Source organism: Aulonocara stuartgranti (genome assembly GCF_965226115.1).
Source record: "Aulonocara stuartgranti genome assembly, chromosome: 23".
Lineage (NCBI taxonomy): Eukaryota > Metazoa > Chordata > Actinopteri > Cichliformes > Cichlidae > Aulonocara > Aulonocara stuartgranti.
In genome coordinates this window covers 11,755,001-11,768,634 of record NC_138958.1, presented here as the reverse complement: position 1 = coordinate 11,768,634, position 13,634 = coordinate 11,755,001, and the positions used below count along the sequence as shown (strand labels likewise).

General features: G+C 45.1%; 1 protein-coding gene across 2 annotated transcripts in view; it reads right to left on the bottom strand.

Moving 5' to 3' along the window:
* Positions 1-13,634, bottom strand: part of ssbp4 (single stranded DNA binding protein 4) — an 87,614-nt gene that overhangs the window by 55,062 nt on the left and 18,918 nt on the right. For both annotated transcript variants that reach the window (XM_082524044.1, XM_082524045.1), the window contains exon 4: positions 5,564-5,648. In XM_082524044.1, coding sequence (XP_082380170.1) covers positions 5,564-5,648 — 85 coding nt within the window. The remainder of the gene's footprint in view (positions 1-5,563; positions 5,649-13,634) is intronic.

Sequence of the window (13,634 nt, the reverse complement as noted above, 5' to 3'; positions counted from 1 at the left end):
CTCCAGTCCTCTGCGTTCTCTCTCGCTTTCTGTCCTCATGCCTCCCTCCATACCTATATTATGGATGTTATTATTATTCCTGCATGTCGTCATGTCGCCCCTGCTTCTCTCCTTCCCCCGAGCAAGGAAGCGGGCACTGCTGGCACCCAGCCAGATTACCCAATCAATCTCCTGTGAGAGGGAGGGAGGGCGGCGAAGGAGAGAGGGGGAGGAATAAGAAAGAGAGCGTGGAACAGAGAGGAAGGCAAAGAAAGCACGGCGGGAGGGGGTTGGAGGATGGCGAAAAAGACCTGAGAGGAACTGAAGCAGGAAAAAAACGGTGCAGGATGAGTAAATTTCATGAAAAAAAAAAAAAAAGGACGGGGACAAAGAGCGCTTTGACAGGGAAGGAAGGCTTCATGCAGACGTGTGGCATAAAAAAAATGGCAAGTGAGCACCTGGTAACGTAGTGAGTAGCAGTGATGAAAAAAACCACACAAAATCCCACACAGAGTCCAGACAAAGGCTTGGCTATCAACGCTTGTTTACAGAGCGCAGCTCCTCCCATCGTGCCACCTGTTACTGTGGTCGAGCCTAACAAATGTTTAACCCGCTCAAAGAATAGCCAGGCAACAGCCAACATTGCATCTCCATCTATCTACGGTCTGCAAACGGCATGCTGGGAAGAGATCAGATTAGGGCTGCGGCACTCGTTTTCCTGGTTGAAGTGACTCAGTGTAGAGCAGAAGCAAGAAGTTAATTACTCAATCAACCGGTCAACCAACAGAAAATATACTGACAACTGTTTGACTGTCATTAATCTGTTAGTCTTTTAATAAAAGCAAATATGATTTCAGAATGGTGAAACAAGACTGTAAGTAATGTCTCCTTGGTCTCTGAAAAACACTGGCGGGGAATATTTTCTGACTTTTTTGACATCAATCAAGAACGTAATCAGGAAAGAAAAACTGAAAATTAAAAAAAAATTTAAATGGAAGTTTTGCTGATGTAAAGACAGAACGTCAGACTGCATTTTCAAAATGTTAAAATTTTCTGTCGATCAAACAATCAAATATGCAGCTAATGCTCGAGCGCCTTATCATGTTCACGAGGGCTTTCATGACGGTTTTCTTAATGCGCTCTATTTCGGGAAGAGGTGAAACGTTCAAAGCTGAATCCCTGTTTTTGACTCCTCCATCTCAGCCATTATCGTGACAGTTTGCATCAGTAAGCCGAGAGCTGAGAGGAGTCAGTGAAGCACTGCGACGCGAGTGACGCACTTGTGGCACTAAATCCGTGATGCTCTGCAGGCGGTGAACCCGGATTGGCGTGAATCGCAGATGTTTGGGGTTGCGACCTCTGGCTGGGGCAAAGCAAAATGTCTGCAGCAGCGAGGCGAGCGGATCGCTTCCTGAAAGACTGTTTGTTTGAGACTGCAAGTGCATGCACGCGTGTCTGAGATGGAGAAGACAGCGACTCGTTCTCTGTGTGTGTGCGTCCGTCAATATGTATGCTTTCTTCATCACAAAGCTCGCGTGCTTTAATCATTCATATTGAGTTACTAAAGACGTGCCATGTTCTTATAATCAAACACATTTCCTCAACAAAGTGCTCTTTTGAGGAACATCCAAATTCCAGCAGAAAAGAGGACCATGAGATGCGCGGATCTCTTTTAGGAAATAAACGTGATTAAAGGGCGACGTGAAGAGGAAGGACAGAAACACAATTCCGACAATTAAGACGACAAGAGCGAACACTCAAATTACTTTACAGAGGTACAAGACTTCAGGCTGTTCCAGCTCTTTATGATACGGCATCATCTCGCTTACTTTGAGTGCGTGTATTCATTTGCATGAGAGCGCGTGGGAGTGGGATATGCACACAAGCGCTGTTGCAAGTGGGAGTGTTTACGTGAGAGTGTCTACGATAGCAGATTCGCCATTCAAGGGTGAAAGCAACTAGCTACCCTTCTAGTCAGAGGCCTCCAGTTCTGGGAGGGAGGCCAGGGCTCCAATCCCACCACATTCCCCTGGATTAGCTGTCAACCAGTCCCCAGATCTGGGGATTAGCACATTATATTCCATTATCTTTCCAAAACTGGAGAGTCCACAAAGTCTACATCATTGCTCTCAGAGGGGGCCAGCAGGACAGGGCTGAGTAAGAGGTGCCTTCAAATCGGGCCAAATTGAGCCAAACTGAGCTGAGCCAAACCAAATCTGTAACTAAGACTGTACTCCGGCTCAGCGTTGCCTGGCAACCAAATTAGTTTGCGGAAACAAATAAGCAGATATATAGATATCAATTTTATGGCTCTTTGCTGATATTTTCTCATTGTTATCCGCAGCAAAATGACAGCGTACACCTCTATAGAGGCCAGGCAGACCATAAATTACATGTAAGAAGAAGCATTAATAAAAACAAAAGCAATCCTGGTTTATCTCACACAAGTTCCCCTTCCACCGCTCCTGCTGAGCTGCACACAGAGTGGAGTGCGCGGCTCCCGGGAGCCGTGTTGTTTTTCACTCCGTGATCCGGGCGGACTCGGGGGAGCGAGGGAGCCGTTATCAGCAAGGGGCCTTGATAGAGACTCGATCGGGCCGTCAGTCTGCGGGGACCGAGGAGCCAGAGTTAATCAGAGGCAGACAGACCCCTCGTCACCCTGGGGATTCACGCGCTTCGACCCCGATGCTCTGGCTCTCGCCGTCACGCAGACGCACAAAGACACGTGCGGGAATGGTCACAATAGCACATGTGCTTTCTCGCACCTTGTCGTGCACTGTCAGAGCCTCTGCCACACCCTCTACGCTTTATTAGGACTCCTAATCCAAAACAACTCTGGAACTTTACTTAGCAAAGCATGAATTCAAAGCAGTATAATTTATAGTTTTCTTTTATATTAAGGTAGCACGAGGTCCACGATTACCGACTCAAACTTTCTTTCTTTTTTTTTTCTCAATTACCGACTCAAACTGACGACACATGTTTTTCTTTCCTTTTGACCTTTGGCCTGGATTTTCAAGCACATTCAAGACGATATTTTAACCCAGGTGCAGTCTTTTTGTCCTAAACATCACTAACTAGTTTTGTGGCTATACCAAACCAGTGAGTGAAAGCAAAGGTGAAAAGTATGTAAACATAAGATAAAACGGACAGCTGCTTCTCATAAATATAGTTGTTTCTGCCTCTCAAACACGCCTACCTATGTTGATATAGAGAATTTGCTCTTCATAGCATACACTAAATTAATTGCGGGAGCTATAAATAGCCGCCTGCTTTCCTTGTGTGAACTGATGCCTTTTTGTCTCTTATTTGTATTACAGCCTTTCCTTTTCCTCTCTGCTGTGGTCCTCGCCAAGGCGATAACCTGCGTGACATTTTTGCACTTTTTGCCATTCACGATTACAGATTTGAGACCGTTTCTTTTCCCCACTTCTCAGGTGAGCGTCTGAGTTTTAAATTCTGTGAAATTTGTGCTTCTTTCTTGTGTTTCTTTTAATTGCTGTGTCCAATAACTTGAGGTGCAAACACTGATTTTATATGCCATTGATTAAATATGGAAGTAAGAGGGTACAATCATTTATAAAAGAGGACCCTGCGTAAAATGCAGTTTTTCTACACTTTCTTTTTCGTTGGATTTGTATTCAGATTTCTGCATTTGTGTGCAAACAGTATCCTGCACCTTGTGTCTATCTCAAATCGGAAGGCTGCACTAGTTTTTTTGGAAAGTTGAAAGTGAAACACCTGCACATCGCATGCGAAACCATAAAATGACAAATATTTCTATCTTTAAACTCCTAATCGCAGCAAATCAGCAGTCGCGAGCTGAGAGTTCGCACAGGCTGACCTTGTGAACTTGAGTGAGGTCGAAGATCAAAAACAGAGCGTCTCAGCAGTTTTAAATGCTCATCAAGTTCCCCTTTAGGATGCGTTTATCACTTTACCACAACACCAACAGAGCACCTGCCTCCTCTCTCTACCTATCTTTACTGTATTTTAGTAAAAACAAGCTCAATATACTTCTGAACCTCTGATTCACATCAGCACTTTAACCCCTAAACTGCAGCTTGACTCTATGTTTTGTCTATGCAGTCCAATGCTGAGGAGCAGCAGCAGCGATTCGGATTCTCAGCTAACCAGTTTACGCAAACAAAGACTGAAACACGTTTAAAATATGTCGACAGGTTGGCAGAATTTCAAGCCAGAGGTTCAGACATATATTGACCAGGGCTGTCAAACCAGAGCCGTTAAATAGCTGACATGCAGGTATCCAGCTGGCCTACCTCTGGAGAAAGGTGTAGGAAATTATATGGCATTTAGATTAATTAGACACAGTTGTCAGATTTAATTAACTACTAGGTTTAATTAACCATGTAATTAATCTTATGGTGGTCCAACACATGCACACACACAGAGACGAGGCGAGGAGACGCACACATCAACTAGTGCCCGCGCAGACATGCATGGTACATGCGCGACAGATGTAATCTGTTCAGCTGACAAGCGCTCGCACTTTTGCCGTCAAACCTCATAAGAGAGTTCAACTGGACGGGTGACAGGCTACGAGTTAAAACGGCCTGAATGAAACGCGGATGGCGAGAACCGTGCCTCTAATCCATTTCAGGTTTAACTTCTGCCCGGGTGGAACGATAATCTCACAGCTGAAGCAGTCTGTCCAGTCAACATTCGCACACCGTGTAATCCTTACTCAAATATACACCACGCAGCATGATGCAAATATTTATCATAGTGTGGACAAGCCAAAAGAGAAAACCCTTGCAGCTAAAGAACAAAAAAACAATTTGAAAAAAGATGACAAAGTGAGGAGGTTAAGCCTGCGTGGTCCGCAGTCACGAGAAAACAGACGCTCGCTTTGTGCTGGCCTGCAGAAAACGTGCACGTTTGATCTACTGGTCTGATCAACTGTGCAGAAGACAGGGGTCACGGGGGGCTCAGGCCCTGACCTTGCAGCACCCGGGCCATCCTCTGCCACAACTATCATAAGCAGCTATTGTGTGCAAATGTGTGTGTAGATGTAATGGTGCGATCAACCAGCTGCTTCATGTGATTTGACCTTTACTGAAGCCACGAGTGGAACGATAAATAGTCAGGCAGTACAGTGACCTTTAACCTCGGCGACAGATTCACTAGAACAGGAAGTGTGGCCACCAGCTGAGCTGCACCGCTGAAGCAGCTGATAGGAAAAATATATGTAATCAGTCAGATCGAGTTAAATATTGAACGTTGCCACAAACACCCAATTGGATTTTAAAAATTCAAAGATGGAAGTCTAAGGGCTTTCCCATAAAATATACAAGTGGTGTTCACGGGTGTTGCATTTTTTAAAAGCACGCCATTTCAGACGTCTGGCTCGCAGCGAGCCCCGTCCACAAACGGAGGCTGCAACCAGGAAGAGCAGACGCGCAGACGGTAAGAAACAAACGTGTCAAAACAAGAACCAGCAGCATTATCTCAAACAGGATAGTCCCTTCTTTCTGATGCACGGTCTGTGTGATCATGGGTGTTCACGAGCATGTGGATGTGTGTGTACTTGTACACGGCGGGAGGGTTGGTTAAGTTCACTCACATAGTCATGGAAAGCCTTGGCCTCGCTGGAATGTTCGCACGTCTCCCTCCGGTCCGGGGCAGCGCAGTACAGATCCCAGAATACACTGTGCACACAGGACAGTAACAGCAGTTAGACACTTTCATCTGTAGGCTACAGACACACCAGGTTCATGGCAAAAAGTGGTTAAAACAGAAGTGTTAACAGAAGCAGAAGAATATCATGTAGATGTTTAAAAAGCAGAGCAGGTATAAAATGATTTCTTGATAGCTCAGTTTGAGACAAACTTTTCAAAAATAGACCAAGAAGCCGTCAACGTCAGTGTGAGTCACGAGCTCCGGTGACAGCACTTTTCAATGTTGTCTCAACAGAACCATCCAAAGAACATAAAACGGCACCGATGAACCGAAACATCAGTGTGATTGGCTGATTCTTGGCCCTGACTGCAGTTTCTAGGAACATGTGTTTTAAAATTAACAACATTATGATATGAACGAGATATTATGTGATCAAAACGCGTCCAACAGAAACGGCAGAGCTGACCTGACAACGTGGTTGACGATGACAACTGTTAGCTGTGACTAACAATTATTTTCAGTATTGATAAATCTGCTGATCAATGTCTCTACTGTCATCAGAATTTTAAAGGCTGACACCTTTAATTTGTTTGTTTTGTTTGACTAGCCGCAGAAAAATAATATTTTGTAGTGAGCGCATCAGATTTGATCATTTTTGCTTTAAAAACCATTTAAAATCTCAGCACTTTTCCAGCTACACACACACACACAAACACACACATACACCACGGCAGTCTTCTCTTTAGCCTCCACACTATCGCGCAGTCCAGCCAGCAGCTCCGGTCCAAATTACCAGGAAGGACCTCCAAATGTTCCCCTCGGCCCGTCCCAGTGACCTGCAGGTTATTGACCAATCAGCTGTGATTATGTTACTTACTGCCCAATCAGCAGTGTTCATATTAGTTAATTAGACCAATCCAACTCCTTCAGGGCATCGGAGGCCACCAGGTCCCGCTCCAAATGGGCCCTTAATTACTGCACTGAAATAAAGGAGTGCTGCTTCTCCTCGGTGCTGACTTCACGGACAGAATATTAAAAACAAGAAATGCTGAAGTCACGAGAGGATTTTTTTTTTTTTGCCACTTAAAGGTGCAAATAAACTCTAACATGCATTCTTTGTGCTGATGTTAGGAACAGCCGTGACACTTGATGTGACAGACTGCGAAATGGAGCAGAAAATATTAGCTGATCGCCCGTAACTGTCAGAGAGTGGCTCGGCAGCACCCTGTCACATACTGGTCATTTTTCATTGCGCAGGATGCGTGATTTTCATGCTTCTGTGTTATTATCTCTTGAATATAGTTATTACAGAACATTGTTGATCAGCAATCTACACATTCCTTCATTGTCCTTTGATTTTTTTTTTTAAATTTTCTTTGCTATTTGAGGGCATCAAGGAAACCAGAGTGCAACAATGGGTGTCCTAAAAATAAAAACGAACAATAAACAATAAATTTGAACCCCGCAGCACGAGGTACCAACCTTTCAAAGCATCTGAACTAAAATAGAAATGTGTTATTAGAGTATTTAAAGATTAAAAGGCAGAGTCGGTGCCCTGAGGCGTTCAGTGCGCGCTGGGGTCCCTTCTAGACGAGGAGGGCACCGAGGAACAGGGCGGGACTGTGCAAAGCTGGTGGTGAACACATTGTGCGTGAGTGCGCGTGCCTGTGTGTTGTGCCGCCCTTCTGTCACTCGGCAATAAAGCCAGTGTACATTATCATATCTATCGGTTGGTGTTAAAGAGATTGCTGCTCTGTCAGAGACGAGGTGCGGTGTGAAGGCGCGACCATCGCAAATCCAATCAGCTCTCGGGGAAATGAAATGGGACGCGGGTTGCAGTTTGTTACAGAAAAGACACAACCAGGTGCAGTCGCAGGGGTAGGGGAAGGTGATCTAACATCTCCTGGCCTGTGAAGTCTGAAATATATTACGATTTGAACAGCTGACCTGCGTCTGTCTGAGCCGGCGCAGGCAAATCTCATTCCGTCTCTCTGCATAATCTGAAGGAGGATCACTGCCGGAGAGGACTAAACGCGGAAACAAATACTTTCATTTTTCTGATATTATTTCTGAGGTTTTACACTTTTTCTGCATAGAGAGAGGCAGAAAGTGTGAGGAAGTGTTAGATTAACGAGCAAAATCTTTTTAATATTCACCCAATTTAGACCCCATAGGGCAGCTTCAGTGCATCGGTAGGACCGAATCCAGGTATATGTAGGATGGGACCATTGTCGGTGCCTTTTTTTTTCCTTTTCAATATAGGGCCACCCACATTTAGAAGAATAACACGCAGTTGTTGTCCCATCCTTTTCAGAAAAGCTAATCTGTAGAAATGATCTAGAGAGTCAACATTTGCAGTTAATTAGCAACAGCAATCTGCGAGAAATCTTGCACACCCTTGTTATAGTAAAATTTCTATCCAATTATCTAATCATTTCAATCTAATCATCTCATCATGGGAAGCTCTTTATAGTATTATGGGATGTAACTGGTGGTTTAAGCCACACGACTCTGTACAAAGGATGCAAAGTTTAACAGCTCTTACTTTGAAGAGTCACAGGAGAGATTTAAATTACAGCTTGGGGGTCATATAAACTCTTTTATTTATTCAAATGAGAAACGAGACTAAAATATACGAGCCAGCGTGGCCGGCGCACACAAACACGCGCTCTTTGTATCCTGAACAGAGGAGGAGGAAAGGATTAGCGTCCAGCCGTCCAGAAGATGACAATTACTAAAATTAAATGCCATCACGATAATTATTTGCAATTAACTGTGGCCTCACAGAGCCAGTGGTTACAATGTGCTTTTCCAGTACAATAAAGAGGGTAAACAAAGACACTGAAAGACAGCCACGCAGGCTGCTAGTAGCTGGTTTAATCCTGTGTGCGTCACTCAGTCCGTCGGTCAGTCAGCAGGGAGACGGAAATAAAAATTAAGACAGAGATGGAGATCAGGATGTGGCACGAGTATAAAAGAAAAAAACTCAGCGCATTTATCATTTATCATCATCGTGCCTTATAAACCAGAAATGCTCCATGTGCTCATTCAACAGTCTGTTTTCTCAACCTTAGGTAGCAGAGAGCGGCACGAGGCTAGTTACACCCTGAACAGGTTCCCTGTCCGTCACAGGACCTGCCTTTGGAAATGGTGTAATAATACAGTAACTGTGACTGAAGAAAGTCCTGCAAAACAAACCTGACCCACGAGAAAAATTAAGCTGTCAAACTTGAGACCCAAAGACAAAGAGCCCGCTCACACAGAACAACAGTCACAGAGGCAGTGACTGAGGCTTAGTGATCAAGCTTAATGATGCCCAGAATAATTACGCAGTAACAGCAAAGACATTCGGGCCTCCTCTCCTTGCAGGGGGGATAACTGTGCATGACATGGCTAATAGGAAACATTTTGTCTGTCTAGGAATCCCAAAACAGTATTCTTTCAACTTTCACCGATTTCACAAACATTTGCACTTGGTCGACAGAGTAGTATCTGAAAGTCAGACACCACCACACAGGCCTGGAAACCAGTTGGCAAGAAGTTATATTCACCTACAGTTGGCGAAGTTGCTGGCAGCCACTGTGTCAAACCAACGCACTGAAATCAACCTCTTTGTGACTAATAGCACCTAGTGAGTGCCAGCAACCACTCGCCAATCAATCGGGGAATACACACGGTTGGTTGCCAAGAAGTCTCTAGGCCTGTGTGACGGGAACTAATTCTTCTGGACTGAACCAATTTAAGTTCAGTAAGCGACCTTTTGATAACTTTAGTAAAGTAAGACACCAAATCACCAAATTTCTTTTATAGTGTATTCGCACCATGACATAACTGACAGAATAAGGAAACCTTTGATTTCAGTTCATCCAACTCTCACACACTGTGCAAAGTTAAATTCGGCTCACTGCAGTAAACTGTATGCTTTTCAGATTTTCCAGGTTTCCACTGATTTGACTGTATTAAGTGTGAGTTATAGTAAAGTGCTACCTCCTAGTGTTGCATATGCATTGCTTGGCCATCACCACTGAAACTAAGACAGTGTTATTAAACTTGGAGCTCATAACTTTTTACTAAAAAGTATGAAGAAGAGACTTCAAACTTTAAGTCTACACAGACTTCTTAAACTGAGAAAGGCTGCAGATGCCTGTGACGCAAAGCTAGCTAGCATGTTAGCAAGCAAGCAAGGCGCATCTTGTTTAATCGTCCTTGTTCTGTGCTTACACTTCATGTTACCGCCAAACAACTATCACAGCTGTTGAGGTCTCTGTCACTGTAGAGGATTTCACTGCTGGTGACGCTAGCATTAATAATGGATTATGTTTACATGTATTTACCACCACTATTCAGCCAAGAATCAAAAAATCCCCTGTTTGTGTCTCTTCCTTGTTACTGGAAGGAGACACAGATCCCGTGGGGGTTGAAACAGGAAATTCTGACAAATCAAAATGTGCTGAGCAACCCGCTGTGGTGACCCCTTATGAGTAAGGGAGCAGTCTAAAAGTAGCCTATATTTACATGTAGTGTATCTCCCCCTTGGAATATAAACCAACAAAATTACAGTTTAATCACCATCACTTAAAAACAAAAGAAAAAAAGCAATCAAGAGTGAGAATAAATGATTATTTAGGCAAAAATAAAGGGGACTAAACAGGATGAAATACAGAAGGATGTCAAAGAACAGTCCAGACATTTGGGAGCATCGGATAGCTACTCTCATTTTGTTTGCTCTGCCCCCACAAACAAGAATTTCAGCTAGAGGCTATCACAGAGAAGATCCCTCTACAGTACATACTGTTGTTGTGCCTGTGTGTGTGTGCACTGGGATGAAGGAGAATTCAGTGGCCATCCAGTGAAAACTGGTTAAAGCAATCGATTTTGGGATAAGGAGGAGACAACTAGCGGCGGCCAATAGAGAGCGAGCTAATGACACAATCAACACCTGCAGCCCTCACTGAGCCTTTTCTTTATCCGTCCACCCATAACAACAGACGTGGATGAGTGACCCCCGCTACCAGCCTCCCTCCCCTTCCCCCTTCTTAGAGCCACGCTCTTATTCTGAAGCCCCCCCCCACCTACCAACCATCGGTGCCCTACAGGAAACAGCCACAGAGGCAAAGACAGAGGGAAGAAAGCCCCAATGAGACACTAAAAGGGGGGGAGGGGGCCGGGGTGGCTGTGGGGTCGGGGTCTTAGATTTGGCTTTTTAACACAAAAGAGGCTGGAATGTAAAGAGTTAATCCATTCGGGGGTCTCTCTTCCGCAAACAAAGGGACAGGCCTCCAGACAAAGGTTGAGGGAGGGGTGGGGGGAGAAGGGTGAGGGATGAGGGAGGCTGGTGGCTTTCCTACCATCTGGAGCTTTTGTTTTGGGGGAGGCTGGAGGTTGGAGGGGGGAGGGGGGGTGCCGGCTGGTTTAGGGATGGACAGGGGGCTCCGCCCTCTTTCTCCTCCCACAGCCAACCCCCCAGACCCCACTCCCACTGAGTATCCGTGTCCACGTGCTGCGTGGCCCAGACAGACGCCCCTTAGCTAGGTCATACTACACTTCAGCCTGCCCTGCCCTGCATGGCTAATCAGCAGCCTACTCTTCAACTGCTCTCTGACACACACACACACACACACAGTATCATATCCTGCACTACTGAAATATATCAGTACAGTGAAAATACACTAAAAGTGCTCAGTTTCCATTTGCCTCATACACACACGCACCCGTGCGTGCACACACACGGCTCCCTGAGCGCTCTTATTGGTTCAGGCAAGAGCAAACTTGGGCTGCACTGTATGTTTGTGTATGTCATTCTGTCAGTATTACTGGTAGTGATCCAATTGAGAGCTGTCAGGTTGAGAGAAGCCAGGTTCTTTAAGGGCCATTATGAACCGTGTCAACAGGCTACACAATCACAACACACACTGGGGCCTGGAGGATGAATGAACGAAGCTGCATGTCCGGGTTTATTACACAGGGCCAGCCAGGGGCTTTGGGGATGAGCAGGATAGCATGAATGACAAACAAAGCGGGCCCTGTCAAACCTCTTATCCTTTCTCTTTGCCCCTCCTGCTGCCTTGCTGAGGATTCAGCCTCTCAACCTCCTTGATGCTCTGCCTGCTCGATTCTTTGTCTGCGTCCGTTCCAGCTACCCAGCTTCTTCTGTCCTGCCTGTTTTCTCTCCCTCTTCGCATTAGAGTTGGATTTTCTATTAGCTGGCTGACAAGCGGAAAGGGGAAATCCTACTTTTGGGTGTTCTTATTCCTTTTAATTCAGACATGGAGAAAAACATGGTACGTGCCAGGCTGTAATTCCACTGACCCTGTTCTTCCAGCCAGATAAAAAAAAAAAAACAGTGTCTTCTATTTACCCAGCATTAAGAGATCTGACAGATTTGTTTAAAGGAGCTGAAAGAAAAGAGGCACGGCCCACGTCAGAGCCTTGTTCCATTAAATGAAGCATCAGGCCAAACAAGCTTGAGGACAGAGCAGATGTTTTCCAACCGGGAGGCTCACTTCCCCAGAGGGGAGCAGGACAGCTGGGACGGACACGCAGAAGGAGGTGAAGGGTCAAGTGCATGCCAGGGTTCTTTAAAAAAAAGAGCGTTGTTTATTTTAGTTCAACCCGCTGATATTGCCACGCAGCAGGCGAGGTCGTGGCATGCTGTGACAAAAACCGCACTCCTTATCTTATAGTCATACCTGAGTCATCCTAAAAACACCAAAAGAATAAACACATTTCAAGGATCTTTTTACCAATTCACTGCAGCCATAACGTTTCTGTACAATATCCAACAGAGGTGCAGGTGAGATAGGAAGTCAGTCAGAACTATACTTCAAAATTCATCCTGCTACCTCTATCAGCAGTCACGTCATCAGTAACCACTAGTGACGCGGTTCCATTAGCAGCCATACATTCCCAAGACATGACTGCCTCCACTGTGTTTGACAGGTAATGAGCTCTTCCTTTCCTTTTCCGAATGTTTCTCTTCCCATCAGGCTGGTAAAAGTTAACCTGGGTTTCATCTGTCCAAACAATCTTTTTCCACAAGTAGGCACACTCTTAGATGTTTTCTGGCCAAGTCAAGTCTTATCTTGGCTGTAACCAGCGGTTTGCACTTTGATTGATCCCAGATGTGGACAGTGGTACTCCTGCCTCCTAAGAACGTTCTCTCCACATGTCCTTAACCAAGTAAAGAACACTAACATCATTTGGTTGTCTTCTGTGGTGTTTCAGGCCTTTGGTACTGCTGAGCTGGCCAATAAAAAGTAACTCTTGATTTGGCCACTGCTGAAGTTTTTGCTGTCCCTCTTATAGGTGTGTTTTTGGCTCAGTGATAGCTTACTCCACGTGTATCAACACTTCTTTGGACCTCACAGTCGACGTTCCAGAGAACGGATATCAAATTCAAGCTTAACACTTGGAATCAGCAGCAGATCGCTTATCTGCTCAATTTGTCATGAAAAAAAAGAAGAGGGAACAGGACTCACCTGGCTATGAGACTGCTCGTCAGTCTACGGTCTGATTACGTATGAGCCTCTGAAAAATGGAGGCCATTGTACAAAAACGCGTTAGGGTTAAAACTACTTGGATTAAAGCTGAACGTCTGCATTTCATGCACATCGTGATTATTTGATTTAGGATCTACCGCGGAAGATCACAGATGCGAAATTATAAAAATTATTTCTACGTTTCTAAAACCCCTGACTGGTGGTGGTCAGAGGGCCCGGTGGCACCAGTGTCCGGCAGCCTCGCCTCTGTCAGTGCGCCCCAGGGCAGCTATGGCTACAATGTAGCTTGCCATCGCCAGTGTGTGAATGTGTGTGTGAATGGGTGGATGACTGAATGTAGTGTGAAGCGCTTTGGGGTCCTTAGGGACTAGAAAAGCGCTATACAAATGCAGGCCATTTACCATTGGACAGAGGGTGCTTACGTTCTCGCTGAACATTTTGAAAACCAAACATCTGGTACTCACAGCCACTGAGCTGTCTTTCCAACTTCCAACTGTCTTTGTTAATTTCATTTTT